The sequence below is a fragment of the Setaria viridis genome, chromosome 5 (genome assembly GCF_005286985.2).
Source record: "Setaria viridis chromosome 5, Setaria_viridis_v4.0, whole genome shotgun sequence".
Classification (NCBI taxonomy): Eukaryota; Viridiplantae; Streptophyta; class Magnoliopsida; order Poales; family Poaceae; genus Setaria; species Setaria viridis.
The window spans coordinates 1,131,294-1,158,035 of NC_048267.2; the positions used below are offsets into that span (position 1 = coordinate 1,131,294).

General features: G+C 48.5%; 3 protein-coding genes and 1 pseudogene across 4 annotated transcripts; 3 read left to right on the forward strand and 1 right to left on the reverse strand.

Moving 5' to 3' along the window:
* The first annotated feature begins 370 nt into the window (after nt 1-370).
* On the forward strand, nt 371-2,945 carry LOC117854562 (uncharacterized). The gene is made up of 2 exons (XM_034736789.2): nt 371-1,770; nt 2,478-2,945. Exons 1-2 carry the CDS (start codon nt 449-451, stop codon nt 2,659-2,661), a joined length of 1,506 nt encoding a protein of 501 aa, XP_034592680.1. The 5' UTR covers nt 371-448; the 3' UTR covers nt 2,662-2,945.
* A 5,033-nt stretch (nt 2,946-7,978) lies between these two features.
* Nucleotides 7,979-13,521, forward strand: LOC117857510 (jasmonoyl--L-amino acid synthetase GH3.3). The gene is made up of 4 exons (XM_034740201.2): nt 7,979-8,330; nt 9,110-9,547; nt 9,802-10,619; nt 12,613-13,521. Exons 1-4 carry the CDS (start codon nt 8,020-8,022, stop codon nt 13,155-13,157), a joined length of 2,112 nt encoding a protein of 703 aa, XP_034596092.1. The 5' UTR covers nt 7,979-8,019; the 3' UTR covers nt 13,158-13,521.
* A 2,168-nt stretch (nt 13,522-15,689) lies between these two features.
* LOC117854617 (uncharacterized) lies at nt 15,690-18,277 on the forward strand. Of its 2 annotated transcripts, none has more exons than XM_034736844.2 (8): nt 15,690-15,850; nt 15,946-16,077; nt 16,216-16,263; nt 16,345-16,391; nt 16,913-16,979; nt 17,062-17,105; nt 17,556-17,613; nt 17,902-18,277. In XM_034736844.2, exons 2-8 carry the CDS (start codon nt 16,000-16,002, stop codon nt 17,950-17,952), a joined length of 393 nt encoding a protein of 130 aa, XP_034592735.1. In that variant the 5' UTR covers nt 15,690-15,850; nt 15,946-15,999; the 3' UTR covers nt 17,953-18,277. The 2 variants fall into 2 exon arrangements, with proteins under 2 accessions (XP_034592735.1, XP_034592736.1); XM_034736845.2 differs by having other exon boundaries at nt 15,691-15,850; nt 16,000-16,077.
* Nucleotides 18,278-21,962: 3,685 nt separating this feature from the next.
* Nucleotides 21,963-26,498, reverse strand: LOC117855914 (probable indole-3-acetic acid-amido synthetase GH3.12; annotated as a pseudogene).
* Nucleotides 26,499-26,742: the final 244 nt, after the last annotated feature.

The window sequence follows — 26,742 nt, forward strand, 5'->3', positions numbered from 1 at the left end:
CGCATCGTCATGCAAAATCTACCGTGTTCTCATGCCAACCGTACTACTATACTACCACCAATATTTTTCTTTGAAAAGTACTACTACTAATATTGCAGTTAGAGCTAAAAGCAAATACATGCCGAAGCTAATTCTGACATACAAAATGTTGCCAGTGGTTCTCCCAAAAAAAGAAAAAGAAAAGTTGCCAGTGTACGCGCGTACCCGCCTCTCGCGCGCTGGGGGTCCGTCCAGCCCAGCAAAAAGACGGGAGCCACAGCAATTTCTTCGGCCCAAAGGCTTAATCTTCAAACCCCTTTTGGAGCCCGTTCCTCCAGGCCCAACTCGCTGCCCGTCTTGTTAACCCGAAAGCGTAAAAATTTGCCCCCGTCTCCCGTCGCTATCGAGAACGTTCCAACTTCCACCCGACACCCTCCGTTTCGCCCCCAACGGTTCTGCGCCGCCGGCGATGGACGCCGCGGGGGCCGCGGCGAAGTCCCGGGCCCTCGATGCCGAGCTCGCCGCCAAGTCCTCCCGCGTCGCGGAACCGGAGGCCAGGGTGTCGCTCCTCGAAGCCGAGAACGCGCGATTGAGGAAGGCCCTGGCGAGTCGTGCTGCAGGCAATGAGGATCCGAAATCTGGCCGGTTGGCGTCGCTTCTTCTACGCGGAAGCAAGCGTGAGTCGGCCGAGAAGCCGGGAGGGAGTGTGGCCTGCGATGTGATTGAGGTCAGTGACGACGAAGAGGGGTTTATTACTGTTGATGCCAGCAGCAAGGGGAGAAGCCCGGAGGAGGAGGGCGTCGTCGCCGTCCCGACTCCTCGGAAGCGCGCGGTGCGGGCGGTGGCCGGAGAGAGCGAGGATGGAGACGACGCAGGGGGAGGCCGTGGAAGCAGCAGGGGAAACAGTGTGGGCGTGGGTTTGGAGGACGACGATGTCTTGGTGTCGCCACGGGGTAAGAAGCGGGCGGCGGCGCGGGTGGTCACCAGTGATAGCGAGGATGAGGCTGTGAATGACGGCGAGCTTGGGAGTGGCAAGGATGGTGTTGATGATCAGGAGGAAGGTGGTAAGCCCAGCAAGAAGCGTGGGTTTTGTGGAATCTGTGACAGCGACGATGAGGATACCGCTGAGGGTGTCGATGTGGTTACTTCGAAGGCTGCTTCACCGGCGCAGATTGAGAGTGGGGAGGATGAGGATGAAACGATTCCCATTTGTCAGGTGCTGAAGAAGATGAGGAAAGAGAGGGCAAACCATGATGGTGGTGGTGATGATGAATTAGGTGAAGCGAAAGGGTGTTCTACTCCCCCAACAAGACGCTCGGCTCGGTTGGTTAAAAATCAGTCTAAAGGGGGACGGGCTGCACGCCGGGTTCTCAACTTTGTTGAACCCAAGGAATATGAAGGGAGTGAAGATGATATGGAAGAGGATGATGATATGGAAGATTTCATAATAAATGATGAGGATTCTTCAGAAAATGCCAGTGAATCTGTTGAAGAATCCTGCGACGAACCGGAAGTGTCTGGTACATCTGTTCTGAATGAAGAATCCTCTCCAGGACCAGAAGAGTCTGACAGTGAGGTAGACTATGCAGATGTTATGGCTCGCATAGGCCGTAAAAACAAAGCTAAAGACTGGAAATTTGAGGGAGATATGCTAGCAGCATTCGATGAACATCCCGAGCTCTGCCTGAAGGCTGTTTGTGCTCTCTATCGGAAGCAAACTGAAGAGGAACAAATGCATAAGGCCACTTTGGTTCATAACAAGCAGGGATTTAGCCAGATACATGCCCCAAGGTATGTGTGTATGCACCTCATTGTCTTGCTGCGCTAGCTATATAGTTGATTTCCTAGCAGATTCATTGCTGGTCAAAAGAAGCAAGGGGATGGCATCGGACAGAACTTGAATTTCAGCATTGTAGGAACCTTCTTGCGTGCATATATTTATTTTGCACCTTTTCCTTTAGGTGAATGAAGGATTTAGTTAGTGGTCGGTTGGAACGTCAATTGTGTGTGTGCTCTGTTTATGTGTGTTTAGTTCCATTTCTGAAGTACTACTGATACCTTATTTTCTTTCTCATGTACTGTAGGTTCATATCAAGGTTCATTATGCAGATTGAACTACTAATTACAAAATATGGTAAAATTTCATGTTAGGAATCAATGATAAATTAATAGCTCTGTATTGCAACTGAGGTATTAATGAACATTGGATGCACCTGGACATTGTAAATTAACCAAAATAAGCTGTATAGACTCATTAAGTTGACCATGGTAATTCTCAAAAGGTTGGCTACAATTTTTGTTCATCTGAAAAGTTTCATCAGAGGGGAAATTTCAGCGCTGTTAACTTGCATAACAAGGTGCATGAATTTTGTGTAGCTCCAAGTCTACTGTAGTATTCCACTTTAAAGAGTGATGTAGAATGAAATGACAAGCACTAAGGGATGTTTTTCGTGTCCTCGGTCAACTGACATTTGATTACACTCTGCTGTTCATTGCAGGGCATCTCGTATAGCAGAATTTCTTCTGGATGGTGATCTATATGGTCCAGTGAAGAAGAACATCTCAGATTTAGTAGAGTATGATCGTTATGCTCTTGAGTTCTGTCGCAGGATGGCTTCACATTACTCAAAGCAACTGTTTGCAATTTACCAGAATAAGGAGGACCCTTACTTTCATCCATAGTTCTGGTAACATGTACACCTTGGGTTGACCTTTTGTCCCTCATGGTGTTTTGCCAACTGTCTGCCTTACTCTTCTCACTCTTTTGTACATACGTGTTTAGTTGTTGGATCTTCTGGGGGGAAGTTAGGATCTGTTAACTTTGGATGCTTGTGTAGGAAAACGAGCGTCCTATTGTGTCTGTGTTGTGGTCTTGTGTGTGCTTAAGTGCCTGTGCTGCACTTCCTGTTTAATATACACCTTTAAGATAATCTGTTTATTCGGCATGAAGCCTCCTCTGCAGCAAATGTATGCATGGCCAATTTACTATCGCTGCAAATGATGCTTTTGATCTCGAGTTTATTACACCATTTTATACAAGAGATGAATTGTAGTGTAGGTTAATGGTATTAGTAAGCAATAGAATTTCAGGAGAATCCTGCATTTGCTTTCGATTTAAACCATTATTAAATGGAAGGGGCCCACTAATTTACCTGGTCAAAAACTGGCCAGGTTGATACTGAATTCAGGCTTATGGAGAACATAGCGATTTCTTTTTTTGCTGAGTTGCTGAAATTTGTTTTAGGTAATGCGTGTAGGGATCTTGGCCAGCAGTCTGTATGATGTTTCCCTTGTAACCTATAAGTTATTTCTTGTTGCATTCCTAGCAGGAAAGCAACATAAAAAACTTTATGGATCTTGCAAATTGGCCGCATATTTTAGGAATGGGTCCTGGCCACATATCTTAGGCATTGGGTCCTGCAGCGCAGGACCAACATTTAAGCTGGCAGACATGAGGCATAATCTTCCATTTAGATGCATAAAGCATGGAGTAGTTAGCTCATGCCTGTACAACTAGGTGGCAAAAACCCCTCCGTGCAGACCGTGACCGTGACCATGATAGAGACTGATACCCATCCAGCTGATCAATGTAAGTAACTACTGCTGTACCAATTACAAGGGTATAACTGTTCCTCTCTTTCACTAAGAGTAGCAAAAACCGCACGAGCTTGAAATATGTAATGGTCAGAGCTCTTGTCAGCAATTGAATACTGAATATGACGAGGACTCGGCTTCATTTCTTGACAAGCTATGGGCCTGCAAGCATGTTTTATCATGACATTAGACATAGATTTCCTTGTCATATTGATTGGAAGGAAAGGCGCCACTGCACCAAGAACAGCCTGTGTGTTCCCTTTCCAAGTATCTCTGTATCTAACACATGGACCGCCATAATCTGCACCACTCATTTCTAGACGTTTAACTGACTCATAATTCAGCACTCTGTCTGCACTCTGGCACATGTATCCAATGTGACCTGAGACTTGTTGCCAGGTCCAGCTGAACAGACACTACAAATTGGTAATGCATCTCTCTCTCTCTCTCTCTCTCTCTCTCTCTCTCTCTCTCTCTCTCTCTCTCTCTCTCTCTGGGAATACATCTGTCCTAAAATCTGAGCATTACCTGACCTCCACTACATTTCTTTTTCAGAACTCACGGTCACAATGTAACTGTATGTTGCTGTTGCTGTGCTTCTCTTGCACGTGTTACACTTTTGATACGTAGCTGCTGAAACTTCATTTCTGCATGGATCACAGGAACTATTGGCTGGATTCTTTGCAAGAGCTGAACAATCTGTGAAGCCCGACGTTCAGTTAATGTTCCCGGCATTGAGTTCGTTACATGTTGCTTTGTTGCGTTTGGGCTTTGACAGCAAGTTGCAAAGGGGGCATTGTCAAAGATATGAAGGAGAGCAGGCGATGGCTTTACTCCAAAAAAGCTAGAACGTTGTTGCTGAATGGGACGCAACCCTTGTGGTTGTGGACAGATAACCGCCTCAAATGCTGAGGCACCGGGACAGATCACCACTTGGGACCTGGTGGTAGGGGCCGGCAGGACGGTGAGATCTCAGCACGGCTGTCAATGTCGCCCACGGCCCACGGCAGGCGCTGCACTGTCACTGGAGCTGAATAGATTGTGGCGAGTGCATTCATGGCGTGGTTGACCTGTTACCCCTTGGGACGCCACTGATTGTCCTTGAACCTGCATCTCCTGATCGTCAGATGGACACATAGACTGACATGCCAGAGCAAGGAGAAGTTTTTATTTTTTTATTATGCAATAAGCGTTTAGTTCCCAAATTGGAAGTGACAAAGTTTGCATTTTGCCATAAATGCGCAACTGTAGCATTTCGTTTGTATTTGTGAATTATTGTCAAAATATTAACTAATTAGGCTCAAAAGATTCATCTCGCAAAGTACAACAAAACTGTGCAATTAACTAGACCTAAGTATACTTTGGTAACAACCTATCATCAATCGGTTGGCAGCCAGGAGTCAGGACCATTCTAATTTCTACACGACGCTCGGTTCTGAACTCTGATGAGAATCTACGCACTGTTTGGAGCAGTCAGGCAGGCAGGCAGCCCCGGTGGGTTTGAGGTTGACGCAGACTTGCAGAGAGATGGAGCTCTGGGGTCACTACAGGCAGGGACCAAGCTCACATGCCCATGGGGACGGCCGAAACCCCATCAGGGGCATCGCGCCGTACGTCCCGTCCGTGACACGATCTCGTCGCCCAATGGCCACAGGTGGTTGTGCGCCGGGGACGCGTCCTTCCAAGCGCCACCTCCACCGACGGCCGGCTCCACCACCGGCCGGCCCTGCCGCCGTTGGTACAGCGTCCGGACAAGCTTTCCGGCGAGGCGGTGGCCCGGCGGCGATGAGTACTTGCTTGTGCGGTCACCGGCCATTGGCGTTTCTTCTGGCGTTTATGCCTGTGGCGGTTCAGTCCGGCCAGGCCACCCTAGGATGGTCCTGCGCAGGGAAGACCAGTGCACAGTCTACACAAAACCATTTCAATCAGATTCCTGACCATGCTGTGTTTGTTTCTCTCCTTGCCCGCACCACAGTTGGAGGATGGATGGCTGGCAAAGTGGCAATTGCATGTTGCCATGGGGGTCCAGATAGACAACCTGTTACGCGAGCACAGCACAACTTTGTCAGATGGGAGTGTGAACTTGGACTGAATGCCAATGGAAAAACCAGAGCCCCAGCTCAATCCCAAGCATGGACAAATTAAAACTGGTCCTCTGATGGCTACCCCAATCTCTCCTACTGACTCCACCATCATCTTCTTTTTCCAAGACCCTGGCTCGCGTAAGCACAGATACGCCGGCGTCCTTTTCCATTTGCAGAAAATCCCAGCAAATCCGCAATTTCCTTTTCGTTCTTGCAAGAAACAGAGAGCATAGTCCAAGAGCAATCTTTTTGTCAGGCAGGCAGGAGGAGTGCAGGGCACACAAGAAAAGGCCAAAACCCAAAGCCCAAACAGAGAGGCGTGCACACCAAACAGAGAGCATAGTGGTTGGCCGCATCACCATCCACTCCATCCCCTAACGACGATGCTCATCAGCTCGGCGTCGTGGTCGGCGTCGGAGTCGGAGGCTGACCTCGATTCATTGGCGCCATTAGGGGCAGCCTCAGCCAGTGCTTTCCTGGTTGGGACATGGGGACGTCGCTGTTGAGCCCATCCCAGCTGCGCCCCCTTCCTGATTCCTGAGAGGCTCTTTCAGTTTCTTCTGGCCTCTGCACGGCTTCCTTCAACTGCTGGGAAGCGTCCAGGCAACGAGTTGGTTAGATGTCAAGGCGTTGGCGTGTCACTGTACAGGATCGCGCGAAACAACATTGACACGTAATAACAAAATCTGTAGAATGGGTTAGGTTGTCGTTTGAAGTTGTCTCGTGGTAATTTTATTTCTTAATTTGTGCAAATAAATATATTATGAATTGCAATACAATCATAACTTGTACAATAGTGGAGTAGTCGTCTCATAATCCTAAAGTCTAACCTATGAGGCGGTTGTTTTGCGAAACAATGACATATTTCTCTCTCCTCAGCTTCTCCTCCACATCAGCAAAAATCTTAGAATAAAGTACATGGCCGGTCCTTAAACTTATCTAGATGTGTCACTTAGGTCCCCGCACTCTCAAAATGCATATCTGGCTTCCTAAACTTGGGCTCGAGTGTCATTTAGGTCCCTATACTGTCAAAATGTAGATCTTACTTCCAAACTTGGCTTCGGGTGTCATATAGGTCTCTAAACTCTTGAAATGCATTGTCATCCCACTAATAGAACATGATAAGATCAAAATTTTATACTTTCAAGCAAGCCATTACTTTTATTGGCACATTTCCAAACTTGTTTTATTGCCCCGTCAGTTTCTCCCGATATTTGATCAGTAATTCATCTTATAAGCCCTGATTTTAGTTTAGTAAGTAAATGAGTTATTTAAATTTGAACAATATTATAGGTATAACGGAGTATGAAGTTAACCTCCAAAGTAAAAGATCATCAATCTCTCTGGGTTCACCACGCATCAAAATTCTCCACACACGTTGAACTAAAATTCACTTTATTTGACTACAATTAAATTATATCTATGTAAAATTAAGTTTTTATCAATTTAATTGAGATGACAATGCTTTTAGAGAGTATATAGGTCTAGATGACATCCAAAGCTAGGTTTAGGGGGTTAGATCTGCATTCTGAGAGTATAGGGACCTAAATGATACCTGAGGCCAAGTTTAGGGAGCCAGATATGCATTTTGAGAGTACGGGGACCAAGTGACATAGCGAGACAAGTTTGAGGACCGGCTATGCACTTTACTCAAAATCTTACATGGCACTGCATGAGACGAACTGCTGAGGTGTAGCAATATATTTGCTCTTAAATACGACGAACAAGTCCAACATAAAAAAAATATAATTTGCATGAATTTGACCCGACTGGACCATAGTACTCTTCTGTTATGGAATACACATCGCTGCTAGAGCATTTAAATAGTTGTGAAAATAATGAGTATATATAAGTTTTATTTAGATGTAGTATTTAGTAATAATCTGCTAAATTTCACACAAAGAGAAAAAAATCTTAGCAGCTGACTATATATTTCCGTGCGATATATTTACTAGAGAAGGTTCGGAAGAGACTAGTTGCATGAGGTCGGCATGGTTATGCCAAAATTCATGCGCATGGATTGTTACCATTTATCAAGGTTGTTCATTTGGCAAATTTCATACAAAGGAAAAAAAAACTCTTAACCGCTGACTATTCCTGCGGGATACACGGCAGCAGCAGCAGCAGAAGAAGGTCCGGAAGCGAGCGTTGACAGACGGCGATCCGCATCACATCAGGCTGGCTGGCTGGGCTAGTAAATGGCGACGTAGTTGTCAGCGGGGGGTGCACCATCTCGACGGGTGGCCTTATCCTCTCTCGATCGCCACAAATATTCACGGCGTCGCTGTCAGCTGCCCGCACCACCGTTGCTGTCGCTAGTTGCCGGTGACTAGTCTACTCGCCGCCGTGAGGCCGTAACGCCATGAGCTCATCTCCTCCTTCCCAGCCGGAGCTAGCAGAACCGGACGGCAGCAGCAAGGTAAATTCCGTTCCATGTAACGGCGAGAGAGAATTACTATTTACCAAGCCTGCACAGTTAGTTGCTTGGCAGTCGGGGCCCTCTGCTCTGGCCCGCGCGTGCTTGAGCTTGTATATATGCAGCAGTGAGGCCGCCGGCCAGGCAAGGCAGTCGTCAGCTCGTCACGCCGCACCAGGCGCCACCAGCAACGCCGAGCAGCAGGCCTCCCGTCTCCCGCCGTTGTCCGGCCCGGCGGCGGCATCCCCACCCCGCAGGTGCTTTCTTTTCTCCTCCTCCTTATCCTCGCTCGCCGCTGGCCTTGTCCCTTCCGCTGTCGCTTGCTCTGTTCCTTGCCCGGGCTGGCTCAATCACCGGCACCGTGCCGTGCCGTGCCGCCGCCGCCGTGTTTGGTCGGTCCCTCATAGCCCTGCCTCGTAGAAAGGAGCGGATTGTTTTGTTTCAGCTAATCTAGCAAATCTCGAGGCGTGCAGTTCTCGTCTCCGTCTCCGTCTCCGTCTCCGAGTAGTAAGTTTAGCACCGTTTGGCTTTGGCCTTTTGCTGCACCGCCTGCCTCTCACGGACAAGTACACCTGGGCCTCCAGTTTCCTGGTCCTCCTCTGCTTTCAGCAATCACCACCGCCGCCGCTTTAGCTCGCCGCCTTCGCCTTGCCTTCCTCGTCGGCATCTGCCGTTAGCTGGCTCTCTGAATCTCGCCATCTCTATCGTTCTCCCGTTTTGTCCTCTTTGATTGATCCTGCCTGCTCCGCCTCCGCTCGCCCTTTTTATCCCCTTCCCCTGCAAATTGCAAAGTGGGGCGTGCACTCACTCGCCATTGCTGCTGCCGTCATTTTCCTCGCACGACCAGATTAAAGCTGGGGGCGTGGAGGATGATGATGCAGCCGCCTCGGATTGGAGCACAGCTCACGGCGGAAGTGCACAAAGGCCTCACCCTCAACAACCCACCCGCGTGCTCCGGATGAGCCGTGACCTGTGACCTCACTCTCACTAACTCGTTGCTCGGGTGCCTCTTCCTGTCGTTTATCTTCTCCTACAGGGTAGAGCAGAGCAGAGCGGAGTGGCCTGACATGAAGATGCCGGAGTCGAAGAGGAGCGAGGGGTTCTGCGGCGAGGCGGTGATCACCGAGTTCGAGGCCCTGACGCGGGACGCCGCCGCGGTGCAGCGGGAGACGCTGCGCCGGATCCTCGCCGACAACGCCGGAACCGAGTACCTCCGGGACCGGGGCCTCGCCGGCCGCACCGACGCCGCCAGCTTCCGGGCCTGCGTGCCCCTCGCCACGCACGCCGACGTCGAGCCCTACATTGCGCGCATCGCCGACGGCGACACCTCGCCGGTCCTCACCGCCAGGCCCATCACCTCCATCTCCCTCAGCTCCGGCACCACGCAGGGGAAGCGCAAGTACCTGCCCTTCAACCAGGAGCTCGTCAAGTCCACCATGCAGATATACCGGACCTCCTACGCCTTCAGGAACAGGTACACACATCTCTCTTAATTTGTCAAAGCAATCAATAATGAGCTCATGACCTCCTCCTTCCCTGCCGCTGCCGATCGACGACCAGGCTTAGTCTTCGTTCGCCCAGAGGATGCATCTTGTTTCCTGTTCCTCCTCAAACATCACTGTTTGCCGGTAGTTGCAGGACCCGACAGGGTGTTAGCATAACAACGAAACAAGAACAAGAACATAATTGCTGATGTGACTCTGATCTCATCTGATGAATGGCCAACAGAGCGTTCCCCGTCGAGGACGGCAAGGCGCTGCAGTTCATCTACGGCAGCCGGCAGTTCACGACCAAGGGCGGGCTGACGGCGACGACGGCCACCACCAACGTGTACCGGAGCGAGGAGTTCATCCCCACCATGCGCGCCATCCAGTCGCAGGCGTGCAGCCCGGACGCGGTGATCTTCGGCCCGGACTTCGCGCAGTCGCTCTACTGCCACCTCCTCTGCGGGCTCCTCTTCGCCGACGAGGTCCGCATCGTCTCCGCCACCTTCGCGCACAGCGTCGTGCTCGCCTTCCAGACCTTCGAGCGCGTCTGGGAGGAGCTCTGCGCCGACATCCGCGCCGGCGCGCTGTCGGCAACGCGGGTCACGAGCCCCGCCGTCCGGAGGGCCGTCTCCGCGCTCCTCCCCGCGCCCAACCCGGCGCTCGCCGACGAGGTGGCGCGCCGGTGCGCCGCGCTCAGCAACTGGTACGGGGTGATCCCGGCGCTGTTCCCCAACGCCAGGTACGTGCACGGCATCATGACGGGGTCCATGGAGCACTACGTCAAGAAGCTTCGCCACTACGCCGGCGGGCTGCCCCTCGTCGCCGCCGAGTACGGCGCGTCCGAGGGCTGGGTCGGCGCCAACGTCGAGCCGGAGACGCCGCCGGAGTCCGCGACGTTCACCGTGCTCCCCAACATCGGCTACTTCGAGTTCATCCCGCTCAAGGCCGGCGACGGCGGCGCCGCCGCCTCAGACACCTGCTTCGCCGAGGCGGAGCCCGTTGGCCTGACGGAGGTCACCGTCGGCGAGCACTACGAGGTCGTCATGACCACATTCGCAGGTACATTATTACTACACACTAGCTGCTTCCTCCTTCATTCACGTTTGTTGTCATGCACGACGTATATGCCTTCGTACACTAAATTTGCTCGCCAGACGACTTCCAAATTTTGACCGATGATCATTCAAACATCTTCTAGTACTATATCTTCAGGATTTACTTGAACGATGCCGATTTCACGAGGCATCATCATTTCTTTTTAAGAAAAAGACATCACCATCACCATCATCATCATCATTTTAGAACTGAGAAGTGTGTTCGAATTTAGGTTTGGATGGTAGGAACAGTTAGTTGCTTGTACAACGGGGAAGAACACGTAGGGTGTTGCTTTCTTACCAACAGCAAGCTAGTCCTCATAGACTCTTGAGTCTTGACAGCGTAATTTGCTTTGTTGACGTAACAGTGTGGTGCCAAAAACACAATCTGTGGGCATAGCGTCAGAGAGTAGAAGAGAGGGCTTTGGTTTCGTCTCACGCTTTCCTCTTTGTTGACTTGGCCTTCTGACGACCGCCGAAGGGAGGGATTGACTCCGGCCGGCAGAGTCGGCAGTCGCCGACTCGCCGTCCCGTCGTCCCAACCCTTGGGCTTTTGGTCCTGAACAATGCAAGGATCGAGATCTCCTTTTCAAAGAAAGCTGGTGGCTTTTTGGTACGTTGCGACTGTCGCAGATGGATTTTATTCCAGTTGAAAAAACGTCATCAGCGGATCGATCTCAAGAGGACGTTAGTTCTTCTGTTTCCAAATCTTTCTTCTTTCTCTGTCGGTTTCTCTTTTGTTTTTTTTTCTTGCGTCGATTGGTATGGTAGGTCATCAAGGACAGGACAGTGTGTGAGGAGCAGGTTCTGAACAACCCCTGAGAGATAAGAATTCGTAAATGTCGGATTAGGTTATGAACAATGATGAACGGGAATGGGTATTAGACCAATCATCCAAAAACCGATAGATTTTCTACGCCATGTGAGGTGATGTACAGAGTGACGACATACGTAGATGTGTACATATACATTTAACCGGGGAATAAACACGTGGATCAAAACGGAAAATGGTTTATAATACGGTCTTGAAAATGACTATGATATATACATCCATCATCAGCTGCACTGTTACTGTCACAACATAACTTAAAGACTGAAATACAGCATGTAGTGCTTGGAACTTGCACTACTCTCCACTGCCTGACAAGTGACAAGGGTGATGCAACTGCAAAGACTTATTCGGCAGTTTTAGTATGAAAAATAATCATTTGATGTGAGATGCTGCACTATTGTTTTCAAGAAAGAAAAAGAAGCAGCTGACCGGATCAAAGACTTCTAGAGCTACTAGCAGCTGTATACTCTTGTAGTAAATCAATATCAGAAAATCATTTTAATTTTTTGAGCCTAAAATATCTGTAAAATATGGATTAGGTGTGGAACTAGTATATCAGCCAACAATAATATGCTAAAGACAAAAGGGTTTCTTCTATGAAGATTTGTCGGTTTGCCGGCCGTTCGTTGTTCTTGGCCCTTTGGAGCTTGGAGCTGCTGTCGCCGAACCTTAACCATAGTCTAACTGAATCTGACCAGCGGGTCGCGTGCATTCACATCCGAATGCAACAGCTGCGAACTGTCTAACTCTGGGCTTCTTTGCATCTTGTTCAGAACTGGCTGAATTTTCAGGCTGATGCGGCCTTACCAGTCCAAGCAGCTACTGGACAAGAACATTCGCTTTCTTTACTTTCTAGAGTAGGCTGTGGCTATGAGGATTTTGAATGTTTCTCAGCACGTCAATTGGTAGACTTTGCTGTTGAGCAGCCTAGCCTAGAGGTTCCACTGCATGCTCTTGACTACTCCAGCACAGGAGATGATGATGTGTTGCCTGTGACTCAGTCACAGAATCGGATAAGAATTGCTCACAAGTGGAATGTCTTATGATTTGTAGTAACTTGTTGATAAAATAACTAACTGTAAATACATAACTTACCTGAGATAAATAAATTAATGGAAATTGGCAGGGCTGTACCGGTACCGACTGGGGGACGTGGTGAAGGTGGCCGGGTTCTACAACTCGACGCCCAAGCTCAAGTTCGTGTGCCGGCGGAACCTGATGCTGTCCATCAACATCGACAAGAACAGCGAGCACGACCTGCAGCTCGCCGTCGACAGCGCGGCGAAGATCCTGGCGGCGGAGAAGCTGGAGGTGGTCGACTACAGCAGCCACGCCGACGTGTCGCGGGACCCGGGCCACTACGTCGTGTTCTGGGAGCTGAACGCGGAGGCCAACGGCGACGTGCTGCAGAGCTGCTGCGACGAGCTGGACCGGGCCTTCACGGACCCCGGCTACGTCGGGTCCAGGAAGGCCGCCGCCATCGGGCCCCTGGAGCTCCGGGTGCTGCAGCGGGGAACGTTCCAGAAGGTGCTCCGCCACTACCTCTCCCTCGGCGCCCCCGTCAGCCAGTTCAAGTCGCCGCGGTGCGTCGGCAGGTCCAACAACTCCGGCGTGCTCCAGATCCTCTCCGGCGGCGTCGTCAAGGTCTTCTTCAGCGCCGCCTACGACTGACGCTGACCACCGGGCGCCGCCGGGGCCGGGAGGAGGAGATCAACGACGCATGCGGCAAGCCGGTGGCACCACACTCGGCGAGCCTGGTGGCGCATGTGGCCGAGTAGCCGACGGCGATGCAGTGACTGTGATTAGCTTGTAGTTGCAGTTCATCATCAGCAGGATATGCAGGCAGTGATGACCTATCCGTTGCCAAGTGGGCCGCCGCCGGCCAAGTGTAGTGTTCTGTAACTACCGGTTCTGCATGACGAATCTATCGCATGTGGCCTGCTTGCAAGTAGCATTGGATCGAATGAAATAAACATGTTAATCTTTCTTCCTGAGCTCTAGCTCTGAATGTTTATCCATCGGGGCAGTTTGCTCAGTGATCTGACCGCCACTTTGTGAAAGCAAACGGACACCGAAGAATTTGCCGGGGCGACCATAGGATTTCCCTTTTGCTCTCTGCCTGCATCTGCATGCCATGTGATCGACGAGAAACAAAAGGCTCACTCTGAACAGGAAAGGGGCAAACGGCAAGGGACAAAGCCGGGCATCCTTTCTGCCAGCAGTTGGGAGAGCACCCTGCGTCCCCGGCCACATGGCCGGCTGCACACACAACACCAGCAAGTAGGCGACCGGAGGGCCCATGGGGGTGGGGGTGGGGGGGGGGGGGGGGGGGGGGGGGGGGGGGGGGGGGGGGGGGGGGGGGGCTGGGGGGCACTTGCAGGACAGGATATGCCTGTTCGAGCTCCGGTCAGTGATCGACCGGTCGCCATGGATCATGGCCATTCCACGCATTTCCTGCCAAGGAAAGATCACGTGTTCTTGCCTTTGGGCTGCTAGCCACTTGTTTCCAGCACGTGCAGATGCCAGATGTGTGAGGGCGTTGAAGTGTGTGCAACTGATGGATGAATGATCGTGTCTCCTGGACCCCGGACGGATTCGATCTGGTATTCAAGCTTGAGGGACATCGACAGGTACAGCGCAATGAACCCCCTGAGGCTCTGAATCTTTGAGTAGTCATTCAGCTCGCTGTAAAAGCATGGATTCGACATGGTATGACAGTTCACAGCCCACGATAGATGCACAGCATATGCATCTCAGGTTTGTGCAAGTAATTCAAAAACTACATTTTTTTTTAAGAAACAGGAGGGTGTCCCCTACTGAATTTATTAATGAGTTAAACAACAAAAGGGTTCAAATACAAAACAAGGCCGAAAGATAAAAAAATAGAAAAAACCAGGAACCAAAACCAAAAGAAAAAAGGAAGGACCGGGAATTCAAAAACTACATTTCGATGCATGCTTTCACCGTTGGTTTTTACAAATCTCATACCGCAAATAGCTCTAAGCGATCTAACTATACCATATCAATTTTACTTAATCGTACTTTTTCTCATGCTGACTGAGTATCGATTTGTCAGGCAATAATATCTTCAAGGCCTTTGGTTTCTGAACCTATCAAGAAGCATCCATCTGGTACTGCATATACATTGCAGTGAGCATTGGCAATTTAAAACTCCTCGAGTAGTCGAGTCCCTTGACCTCTCATGGAATGAACTATCTGGTCTTATTTCCTTCAGGCATCTAGGATCTGATACTCTTTATTCCCTAAATCTCTTTTAACAATATGTTCTCAGGTGAGATATCAACCGCCAACAACATTGGGCTTTATGTCCTTTCATTGAGGTATCTTATTCTTATCTTATCTTACTATTACTAATTGAAAACTCCTTTTCGAACCTCCACGTTAATCCTCACGCGACATGTTAAAAAAATAGATAAATTTTATAAATTCTCATAAATATCAGAAACATCCGACCATCAGTCTGGACCTATTGCAGACTTATGAATTTTAGGGGGCAATTGCGCTAATGACCGGTATCGATTTGTAGGCAATGTTATCACTGGTGAAATTCCAACTGAGCTAACATATCTTCGAGGCTTTTGGTTTCTGAACCTAACAAGAAACGATCTATCTGGTACTATGTTGCAGTGAACACTGGCAATTTAAAACTCCTCGAGTCCCTTGGCAATTAAAATCTGTGTGTTGTTGTTAAATAAATTCAGTAATGATGTGTGCGATACTATTTCTTATCATCTACATTTCTCTTTTCAATTCACCTCTACTTTCACTTTGATGTATTGCTTAAAAAAACTTTTTTTTTCTGTGACAGACCTTGTGCTTGTAGTCAAATAGTTTTTATATTAGGAGGATCCAAAATTCTGCCATTATTATTCATTTTGAAGTATTTAACTTATTAATAATATAAACTCTTATGTTTTAAATGCACTAAACGATAAGGCTTAAACCTTATAATATAGTACGAATGAGTTCAAAGAAAACACACCGCTGCTTAATAATACCTGAAGAATGACGCTACGAGATGTTCCCGAGTGTTTGCTAAAAATGTTGCCAGCGTCACATGCAAATTACAATTGAATCTTGTTAACAGGGACCACAATCACCTGCAGATTTTCTAAATGCCATCTCGGCCGTCAGGATCGAATCCAACGGTGCCTACTGCCCATGCCATCTAGCGAGTTACCTACCGGCAAGGCAACTGCCGCGGCGGCCGCTCCGCCTCTCTCCCTTTCCCTCTCCCTCTCCCGGCCTTCCTTTCCTAGCGGCGACGAAGGGGCGAGCCGCGAGCGGCGCCAACCTTGGCCAGTTCTTCGTGGGGCTCTTCCCCAGCGACGAGCATCCGACAGGTATGCCCCTTCCCTTCCTGCTGTGCGAAATCGAACACCCAAAACCTTAATGATGATATTTGTATTCGGATCTGACCACGTATTTCACCTACTAGCTTCGATTTTTTTTTCAAACATTATCGGGCGTGCCCCTGCTGCTGATTGGGTAGATGGAGGTGCCAATAAACTCTGCGCAATCCGGTGCTCACTTCCCTGTGCAGCATCAGTCCCTCTCGTTAGATATCAAGGTACCTGTCTTGCTGCAGAAAGATTTCAAAATTGTGTCAAATTTTAGTCAGATTAAGCGATTGTGATGAATCTATTGTGTAGTAGCATACTGTAAAGATAGCGTTGGTTATTCCTTTTTCCCCTTTTGGGTTTTGTAGGGCAATAAGACAGACATTGTTATCAGTAAATATGAAGATACCTTTCTGGTAAGTTGCAGGTCTCAGTTCTTATTCAGTTGAGTCATGATTCTCACATGTCGAAGATGTTCATCTTTATTAAATCTTCAGGTGATTGTGACCCAAATTGGCTGCATGGGAACCATACTAGCTGCCAAGTATGGTTTCTATCCTTATGCAAATTCATTCTCCTGAACATGTGAAAATTGAATTTTGTTTGTTGCATTATCAGTTCTGCATATGTAGCTTTCTCCATGCTATTTCTTTCACATTGTTTTGCAACAATCTTGTTGGATCCTTTTGAAAGAGTACTCAGGCTCCCTCCACACATACTTTCGCTGACTCTACTATTTAGAAGCAAATTCTGCAAAACACTGCAGCCACACGCATATCAGGTCACAACTTCCAGATTATTCACATGCCTAAATCTTTATGCAAGATAATGCCTTTATACTGCAAAACATTCAATGATTTCTTACTAGTTACTAGTACTTGACTACTTGTAAAACCTTATTGAATGATCTTTCTTCAGGAGGTGGAAAGTTAGTATCTCTGGAGATCTCTATGTTAAGAATGTTGGCCTTAAATGAAATGTTGAATTTAGGCAGTCGTTGTTATTTTCCTTTTAACTTGAACCTTCTTTAGTGTATTTTTATTAATCTTTAATCCCCCTCAATAGGAAAGATGAAAGTGTTTTCTTGGACCCAACCTACAATGTATCTGTTCTTTTTGGGAAGAGAGATGAGGTAAGCTCATTAGTTCATCAGCCATCAAAATTTTGTCTTAACATGCACGGACTAACTAGTGTACAAAATTTTGTGACTGCAGCCGCTCCTACTAGCTTGTGCACGCCAACTTATTGAGCACATAAGGTTTGCTTCCTTCACCACCTACTTTTGTGGTCTGGTTTCTCTCCGGTCTCAACGTCTTTAATTACATTTTTCTATTTACATTTACATGTCATGGCAAACTGCATGCACTTATGACCCTATGCTGCATGCCAGACGATGTCTATACCTGTCTATTAGTTGTAGTGATAACTGTTTGAAAACAGTCAGCAACAAGGAGCTCCTCTTTTATACCGTTCTTGGACATCTCTGCATATATTCTCCAGTAAAATGGTTCTTCGATTATAATTGTTTGTCTGTATTCTCCAAATAACTTCTGTGCTTCTAATATCACAAATTTAGTTATCATTATTCCTAACACCAGCATTAACTGTTCCTTTTGCTGATGATTGATTCACCATTTTCATACTATTGGGTACACAAAGAAATAGTATACAGTGAGAACTTACACAGCATTATACATCATTTTTGTAGTGGCAGTGGTTCAGCGCGGTCGTTGGTGATCTCTCTTGGCCTGAAAGATCATTCTCACGTAAGATTGGAAAATTCACTTTGTGTGACTGTTTTTAATAATATATCTGATGATCCCAAGCCAATGCCGTTTTTCTCCAAATAAGTGCTGAACCAGCACGATCACAATGTGGGTTACAGTTGATTTAGTTTTCCAAACTCCTGGAAACAGTCAGATGAATCTTTAAAATTTGATCCATAGCGAAATGAGTGCTACGCATATCACTCTGGATAGTTTCCAGTTGAAATAATTAATGTAGAGTCTGGTGACAACATATGCCTAATGCGATAACAATTTCGGACTTTGCAGGGAACACTGAAGGATATAATTTCAGCTGTGATTGAGAATTGTCTTTGGTGATGGTTTTGATTAACTGAGCTGGAGTTGGGATGGGCATAATCAGCCCATCGACAAAGATGCTGACATGAACATATAAAATTGAGCAAGATGAACCCTCGTTGTATGACGTATGAAATTCTAGAACTTCTGCAGTTAGAATTTCTTTCTCCTTTAACAAACGCAATAGGATGGTTTTAACTTTTAAGCTGTCCCAGATCCATATATATTGTCCTACCACGGGCGAGGTGGGTGGTTGAGGCTTCCAGTTGGTGTTCCTGCATGGTTGTAATATTCTGTTGCCAAGATTTGAGTCTGAAGCTAAACATAATCACTTTTCCGGGGAGCATCTTGTGTGTGTTTTCTTTCACGTTGCAAGCAATTTGTTACTACCTCCGTCCTTAAATATATGACGTTTATGATACCTCCGGTATGACGTTTAGGATAAGCCAGCTAATTTGCTTGTCCTTAACGTCATATATTTAAGGATGAAGGAGGAGTACTATCCAACACATTGGACCCTGCATTCCTCGGACCAACACATGAATGCCACTTTCCCTAGCCAAGCAAGAACAAGCTTCCCATGGAGGCTAGGCTAATAAAACAAGCCCCATTGATTTACTTTCATGTGTTTTCTGTGTTTTTCCGGAAATTGAAGAAACAAACCTATACAGTGATTAGTTGAATTTTTTTGCAGCATCTATTTGAAACTATTTGAAAACCACAACATGAGATGACTATTATGGAGGGGCAGTCATTCTACATGAAACAATTCATGAGTTACATACAATGAAGCAAAATGGAATTATTTTTAAAATTGATTTTGAGAAAGTGTATGATAAAATAAAGTGGGATTTCTTGCAACAGACTTTAAGAATGAAAGGGTTCTCAGAAACATGGTGTAATTGGATACAAGTATTTACTCAAGGAGGAAATGTGGGCATAAAGGTTAACGAACAAATAGGCTTATACTTCCAAACTAAAAAAGTTTGCGACAGGGTGATCCGCTATCACCGTTACTATTTAATATAGTGGTCGATATGCTGGCTATCATCATTGCTAGAGCAAAGGAGGATGGGCAAGTGCAAGGGGTTGTACCACACTTGGTAGAATATGGCTTGTCTATATTGCAATATGCAGATGACACTGTGATTTTCATGGACCATGATATTGAAAAGGCAAAAAATATGAAACTACTATTATGTGTTTTTGAACAATTATCAGGCCTAAAAATTAACTTCCATAAGAGCGAAATTTTCTACCTTAGTCAAGCTAAACAACAAGAAACTATATATTCGAGTTTGTTTGGATGCAAGCTAGGTTCATATCCCTTTCTCTACCTTGGTATTCCAATGCACTATAGAAAGCTGACCAATAATGATTGGAAGGCAATAGAACATTTCGAGAAGAGATAAAGTGGGTGGAAAGGAAACTTAATATCTGCAGGAGGAAGGCTAGTGTTGATTAACTCGGTGCTATCAAGCCTACCGATGTTCATGCTATCCTTTTTTGAGATCCCCAGGGTGTTCTCAAAAAATTAGATTATTACAAATCGAGATTTTTTAGCAATATGATCAACATAAAAAGAAATATAGATTAGTAAAATGGAGTGTTTTGTGCCATCCAAAAGAACAAGGAGCGATGGGAATACAAAACCTTAATATACATAATAAGTGTTTACTGAGTAAGTGGCTTTTTAAACTGTGTAATGAGGATGGAATTTGGCAAGAGTTGCTAAGAAATATGTACTTAAAATACTTTAGGTCAAGTTAACAAGAAACCAGGAGACTCTTATTTTTGGATGGGTCTCATGAGTGTGAAGAATAAGTTCCTTAGTGTAGGTAGTTTCAAGTTGCAGGAGGGCACACAAATTTTAGGTTTTGGGAAGACATATGACTGGGTAACCAGACATTGAAATTACAATATCCATCTCTCTATAATATTGCTTGTCGAAGATACACTACGGTTACAGAAGTTTGTAACTCAGTATCTTTAAATATATCCTTTAGGAGGGCTTTAGTAGGTGATAAGTTATAAGAATGGCATAACCTGGTATCAGGATTAGTAAATATAAATTTGCAGGAGGGAAGAGGTACCTTTATATGGTTTTTACACGCTCTATGTATAAGCATCTTGTTAATAGTGGAATTAAGGTGTCACAGGAAATTTGGCGCACCAAGTTACCATTAAAAATCAAAATCTTTTTGGGGTACTTAAAGAATGGGGTTATATTCACAAAAGATAATCTAGCAATAATGAATCAGAATGGTAGTGAATCTTGTTGCTTTTGTTATGTGGAAGAGTCCATTAAATACTTGTTTTTTGATTGTGCTTATGCTAGATTCCTGTGGAGGGTTGTACATATTGTGTTTGATATTGTTCCTCCAATTAACACCAATGATCTATTCAATAATTGGATAAAAAAGGGGGACACAAACCAAACTTAAACTTATTGACAGGGCGGCGGCTTTACTTTGGACAATTTGGCTAACGAGAAATGATGTGGTTTTGATAAATGTCAATTGAAAACTTTTATGCAGGTCTTATTCAGGGAAACTTATTGGCTCTGACAATGGGTGCAATTACAGCGTCATGATGAGCAAAAGGATACGATGATCAAGCATGCCGGATGTTGGAGACTTCGGTGCTTCATTTTTTCACCTCCCATGGATGGTCTTTTAGTTTACGAATTGATTTTTAATCATGTATGATGAAGATATAAACAATAGTCGTGCATGTGAGCATGTAGTGCAAGCATACTAAATGTAATAATTTGTGGGACTGATTCCTCCTCTATGAGGAGGTTGAAGCCGGATTATTTATCCATTATTAAAAAACAACATGAGACGACTGGGGATTTTCAGACGTTCGAGAGAATTTTCGGTCGCCTCTGCTACCTAGGCAGGGGAAGCTTTGCAAAAATTTGTGAAAATTTGAAAATTCAAAACATAAATCCCTTGTATACAAGGATGGCGGACGGGCCTAAGTAAATTTTACTTGACCTATATTGATTGAAACCGAGCAAGTAATAAGGGGCACTAATCTTGATTGCTAGACTGAAGCCAAGACGCACCTCTCAACAGCTAGCAGCAACCAAGTGCGGCGGGTGCCTCCTGCTGCGTGCCACCTGCCTGGCTGTAATCCCCTCCGCAACCTGAATTGCTATCGCCTTCCATCGCCGGCGGTTCGTCGAACGCCGGGTCCCCCAACCCCAGGATCTCCTCCATCGTGAAGTGCAAGCTGTGCTCGTCGATCGAACGGCGCGAAGCCGAGATCCCAGTCCGGTATGCCGGCCCCGAGGTACTCGTCCGCATCGGCCATGCCCATGCGGTCGTCTTCGGCGGTCAGCACGATATCCTCCAGCTGGGGCGGCGCCGCCTCCTCCACCGGCTTAAAGCAGTCTGCAAACTGGGCATGCGCCGGCTCCGTCGTGGCGGTGGCGTGCTGCTCCGCCGGCGGGGGACACGGCGAGTGCGTGGCCCCGAAGTGACCGGCTTCCTGCCTGGTGCCGTGGGCCTGGGCCGCCGTCGCGGGAGCCTGGTGTGCCGCCGGGTTTGCGGCGGCTGGTGGCATGGGCGCCGGCGCCGGCGGGCTCGCGAACTGGCACGAGTAACCAGGCAACCCGGCGCCGTGCACTGACACGTTGTGCGCCTGCTGCTGGGCGGCGGCGCCGGCCGACGCGGCACCGAACGCGGGCTGATGGTGGTAGTAATGGGAGTGGTCAACGCCGGGATGCTGCTGCTGCGGCGTCTGTGAGGTCGTCGAGGCGCCAGCGGCGAAGACACCCCACGACGGCTGAATTGGTAGGCACGGCGCCACCGCCGTCGACAACGCCGAGAAGTGGTCATTGGCGTTTGCCAGCATCTGCAGGCTGCTGCTCCCGGCGGCGTTCTCGATTTCCATGTCGCCGCTCCTGAGGATGTAGATGCGGTACAGGGCCAGGTCTTCGAACTACAATTAGCCAAAATTTACTTAAATTAGCTTTGGAAGTTTGAAAGTCTATTTGTGTGTGAGAAGAGAGGGATACTGACACGTATATACTTGGAGAAATTGGTAGGCAGGGAGCTCAGCCTCAGCCTCTTGTCTACGGGGACGGTGAACTCATGCATGCCCCAGTTGCTCTTGTCGACGCCGTGATCATAGAACACCATGGTCACCACCCTCCCGGCGACGAAGCCGCCCTTGTTCCGCGGCCAGCACAGGAGCTTGCCGCCGCCCGAGGCCTTCCAGGTGCCGCCCCTGGCCGCGCGCACCGGCCGCGGCTCCTTCTTGCCCTCGGGGGTGATCGCGCCGCCGCCGGTCCCCTGCTTCTTGAACACCCGCCGACTGAAGAAGTAGATGCAGCGGTGCTCCGCGTCCTTCCTGAACTTCTCTGCAAGGATATGCTCGGCGGCAATGTCGGATCGGACGTCAGAGATATGGAGAAATTAGGAGAGAGGAGGGATCGGAGAAGAGGCGGGGATGGAGATGCATGGATCGGACCGCAGAGCTCCTCGGGGTGGTAGTCGAGGATGGGGACGTCGTGGAAGATGCTGTTGTGCGGCGGACGGAGCTTGGCGCCGTCGATCTTGTCGGAGAGGAGGGAGAAGAGCTCCAGATTCGTGGGCACGAAGCGGTAGCCGCACGGGAACCCGTGCTTCGTCAGAAACCCGCCTGCCATCATCGCCGAGACGCCGCCGTCGAGTCAAGGCGTCGAGCCCAGTCGCCGGAGAGGAAAGTTAAGGGCCCGTTGGAGCCGTCGTGGCTGCGTTTCGTTTCGACTCTCAACTGAATCATCGTCGGTCCGTTGCGACGCCAGCCGACTTGGACCGTGGTTCTTGCTGGAATTCGAGCCGGACGAGGAGAAGCAGGCCGGAGGAAGAGGAACCGAATCCAATTCCTTTCCAAATTCTGGGCCTGGTGTCAGATGGAGATCCCGCGACGTTCTGTCAGTGTTAGTAGGTGATGGAGACATGGAGTTGAGGATGATCGGGTTTGCTCAGGTATGTGAGAACGTATTTGAAAACGTGCTGAGTAATTCTTAGAAAGTTTCTTTTAGAGGAATTTGTCACTTGCAAGATGTCACCTCACGACCTCAGAAGTATAAAAAAACATAAAAGAAACATAGATAGACAAAGATGAATATTCATATTCACAGATCAAAAGTTATTCATTAGATTTTACTCAAAACTTTTTACCATAAGAATTGCTTATTTGAGTCACTGACTCACTGACTAGCTTCATTCGTAGGCTGTGCTGAACAAGACCTTCACGGTGCTGCTAGAGAGAATACGGAGAACGCTAGAGTTGGACTTGGCAACACACCGTGGCAACTTGAACTGGTTAACAGGAGCTCCGAGGGAGAGGTAATGATCCATCACCTTCTGGAAGGTGCCCGGCTGCAGAACTCGCAGCTCCAACGGCCCGATGGCCTTCGTCTTCCTCGAGCTCACATACCCTGCGTCAACGAAGGCCCGGTCCAGCTCATCACAGCAGCTCTGCAGAACATCGTCGTTAGCCTCGGCGTTGAGCTCCCAGAAGATGACGTAATGGCCCGGGTCAGACGACGCGTCGGCGTGGCTGGTGTACTCGAGGACCTCCAACCTCTCGGCGGCTAGGATCTTGGACGCAGTGTCGACGGCGAGTTGAACGTCCTGCTCATTGTTCTTGTCCACGTTGATGGACAACGTGAGGATCCCCCGGCACACGAACTTGAGCTTGGGGGTGGAGTTGTAGAACCCGGCCACCTTCACCACATCCCCTAGACGGTACCGGTATAACCCTGCTTGTCATTTTCAACCATGCACATAGACAAGATTAATCAGGAGTAAATTGCATCCATCGATCTCATCAGCGGTAAGAGAGGAGCGGGGATCAGCTAGTTTTTAGTAGGTCCTAATTTTCCATAGGGTTTAGCTTCATGTGGCATCGGTGGCGTGGTAGCGACCATGGCGCACTGGAATAAGATCTCTCGGGTCTCTCTCAACCTCGACGATGTTAAGAGCTAGGTTTTACCGGATATGTAAACTCTCTTTGGATTTTGACGGTCGGGTATGTCAATCAAGGACAACAATCTAGTGGCTTTTATAATGCAGCGGCGTCAACCTTTTCTTTCAGTTTGTTCTGTGCCGGTCCGATTTCTTCAACCATATATGTTCTAGGGGTGAAGCATTATAAGCCCGTGTTGCTTGGGGTGATCTCTCAGTCGTCGATGTTCTTTCAACGTCTTCTGGATCTTGTTAATTAGCAGCAAGTGGTTATTGCGGTCTTTAAAGTCTTGTGTGACGATGGTGTTGGTAAGTATCCCTTTCCCTTATTATCTTTTCAGTGTATTTTTCAGTGTACTTTTCAAACTCCAGCGGGTGGTAAAAAATCGAAGGATGAAGGTGACTAAAAAGTTCTTCGATATATTTTAATTTTTAGAGATCATTTTGCGTCAAGTTCTCCGTTTGTGCTAGCTATTATTTTTCTTGATACATATAAGATAATATGAGATACTTTTTTATGTGTCTTTCTAAAGACGATCATGTATCCATCCAAATGGTGAGTTCGTTGAATGGACTAACGAATTTGGGTTCCTTACAGATGCTAGATAAAATATATTATTTGATTGACAAATGTTATGTGATTAAATGGACCATGTAACTTGGAAAGTAACTTTTAAATTGATGTGGAAGACCTACAACAACTTGTAATGTTATAATACTTTAGTCTAACAAGTTGCAAAACGTACAAATTGATATGTCAAGACGTCAAGCGATCATATACGGTCCAAATACGTTCGGTGGACTGAATTACACGGAGACGTGGTACGCTTTGTAGACGTACGTTTGGTCCCTAGGTTCATTTAAGTCCTTTTGTCCTTTCGTTTTGACCCATCGAAAGGTCCTATTGCCTACCGCCTAATCTTTTTTTCCATTTGCCAATGCTCATCAGATCGCCGCACTGGCCACGGCAAATGGATTTGGACGGGCTTGATGCAACTTAAAAGATCGCCTAATCTTTTATTTTTCTTCTTCTAATAAAACTTGTGGTAAAGCTTTCGTTGCTCTTTCGAAAAAGATTGTGCTTAGATATAGATGTACATGATTGGAATTGGAATGCTAGTTTTGTTGAAGTGAGTATTTTTATATCTTATTTCCGTACTCAATGTTTCTCTTATATTGCGTGCTTGAGGCTGCTGGGAAAATGGAAAGCAAATCACTAAGTGGCACGGTCTCGACTGAGCCGATGGTATGCTAACTGCTAAGTTGAAAGAACGTACCTGCGAAGGTGGTCATGACAACTTCGTAGTGCTCGCCGACGGTGACCTCCGTCAAGCCGACGGGCTCCGCCTCGGCATAGCTCGCGTCAGGACAGGCTGCGCCGTCGTCGCTGGCCTTGAGAGGGATGAACTCGAAGTAGGCAGTGTTGGGGAGCACGGTGAACGTGGCTGACTCCGGCGGCATCTCCGGCTCCACGTTGGCACCGACCATCCCCTCCGACGCGCCGTAATCCATGGCGACCAGCGGCAGGCCGCCGGCGTAGTGCCGGAGCTTCCTGACATAGTGCTCCATGGACCCCGTCATGATGGTGTGCACGTACCTGGCGTTAGGCCACAGCGCCGGGATCACCCCGTACCAGTCGGTGAGCCCGGCGCACCTGCGCGCCACCTCGTCGGCCAGCGCGGGGTTCGGGGCGGCGAGGAGGGCCGACACGGCCCGCCGGACGGCGGGGCTCGTGACCCGCGCCGGCGACGGCGCGCCGCGGCGGATGTCGTGGCACAGCTCCTCCCACACCCGCTCCAACGCCTCGAAGGCGAGCGCGAGGTTGTGGCCGAACATGGCGAACACGACCCGGACCTCGCCGGCGAAGAGCAGGCCGCAGAGGAGGTGGCAGTAGAGCGACTCGGCAAAGTCCGGGCCGAAGATCACCTCGTCGGGGCTGCAGCTCGGCAGCTGGATGCCGCGCACCGCCGCCTTGTAGCCCTGGGCAAGGTACAGGTTGGTGGTGGCAGTGGTCGCCGTGAGGCCGCCCTTGGTCGTGAACCGCCGGCTGCCGTAGACAAACTGCAGCGCCTTGCCGCCACCGTCGACGGGGAACGCCCTGCACGTCGAGATCGATCGGATGAAATCGTAGTAACAATCAGAGACGAAATGCATGGCGTCGACGTACCTGTTCCTGAAAGCGAAGGAGGTCCGGTACACATGCATCGTCAGCTTGAAGAGCTCGTCGTTGACGGGCAGGTACTTGCGCTTCCCCTGCGTGGTCCGGAGCTGAGGGAGAAGGTTGTGATGGGCCTGGCGGTGAGCACGGCGGATGTGTCGCCGTCGGCGATGCGCGCGATGTAGGGCTCGACGTCGGCGTGCGTGGCGAGGGGCACGCAGGCCCGGAAGCTGGCGGCGTCGGTGCGGCCGGCGAGGCCCCGGTCCCGGAGGTACTCGGTTTCGGCGTTGTCGGCGAGGATCCGGCGCAGCGTCTCCCGCTGCACCGCGGCGGCGTCCCGCGTCAGGGCCTCGAACTCGGCGATCACCTCCTCGCCGCTGAACTCATCATGCTTCTTCCCCGACATCATCATCATCTTGCCACTTGATGAACTAATGCTTCTTGTTTTGGACAGAAATGTTGAAGATCCTCCCATTGGATTTTATAGGAGGACATGATTACATGATTACACGAAGGAGCACAAGTTCAAATCAAAGATCCGGTACGTTCGAGGACGTTTGACGTTTCCAAGTTCCAACTTTAGATCGAGCTAGTGTTATCTAATCTTGTTGGATATGCAACATGTCTACGCTGAAACCCTGCCAAACTGACCTTAACACCCTGTTGACGCAAAATCCTGGCAGTGGTGGA

What these genes read in the sequence shown, in the direction of transcription:
- LOC117854562 (XM_034736789.2), top strand. Translation starts at nt 449, where the DNA reads ATGGACGCCGCGGGGGCCGCGGCGAAGTCCCGGGCCCTCGATGCCGAG. An exon ending in AGCCAGATACATGCCCCAAG is followed by an intron (nt 1,771 to 2,477) that starts GTATGTGTGTAT and finishes TGTTCATTGCAG; the next exon opens with GGCATCTCGTATAGCAGAAT.
- LOC117857510 (XM_034740201.2), top strand. Translation starts at nt 8,020, where the DNA reads ATGAGCTCATCTCCTCCTTCCCAGCCGGAGCTAGCAGAACCGGACGGC. An exon ending in GCGGCATCCCCACCCCGCAG is followed by an intron (nt 8,331 to 9,109) that starts GTGCTTTCTTTT and finishes CTTCTCCTACAG; the next exon opens with GGTAGAGCAGAGCAGAGCGG. An exon ending in CGTCATGACCACATTCGCAG is followed by an intron (nt 10,620 to 12,612) that starts GTACATTATTAC and finishes GGAAATTGGCAG; the next exon opens with GGCTGTACCGGTACCGACTG.
- LOC117854617 (XM_034736844.2), top strand. Translation starts at nt 16,000, where the DNA reads ATGGAGGTGCCAATAAACTCTGCGCAATCCGGTGCTCACTTCCCTGTG. An exon ending in CCCTCTCGTTAGATATCAAG is followed by an intron (nt 16,078 to 16,215) that starts GTACCTGTCTTG and finishes TGGGTTTTGTAG; the next exon opens with GGCAATAAGACAGACATTGT. An exon ending in GGAACCATACTAGCTGCCAA is followed by an intron (nt 16,392 to 16,912) that starts GTATGGTTTCTA and finishes CCCCCTCAATAG; the next exon opens with GAAAGATGAAAGTGTTTTCT.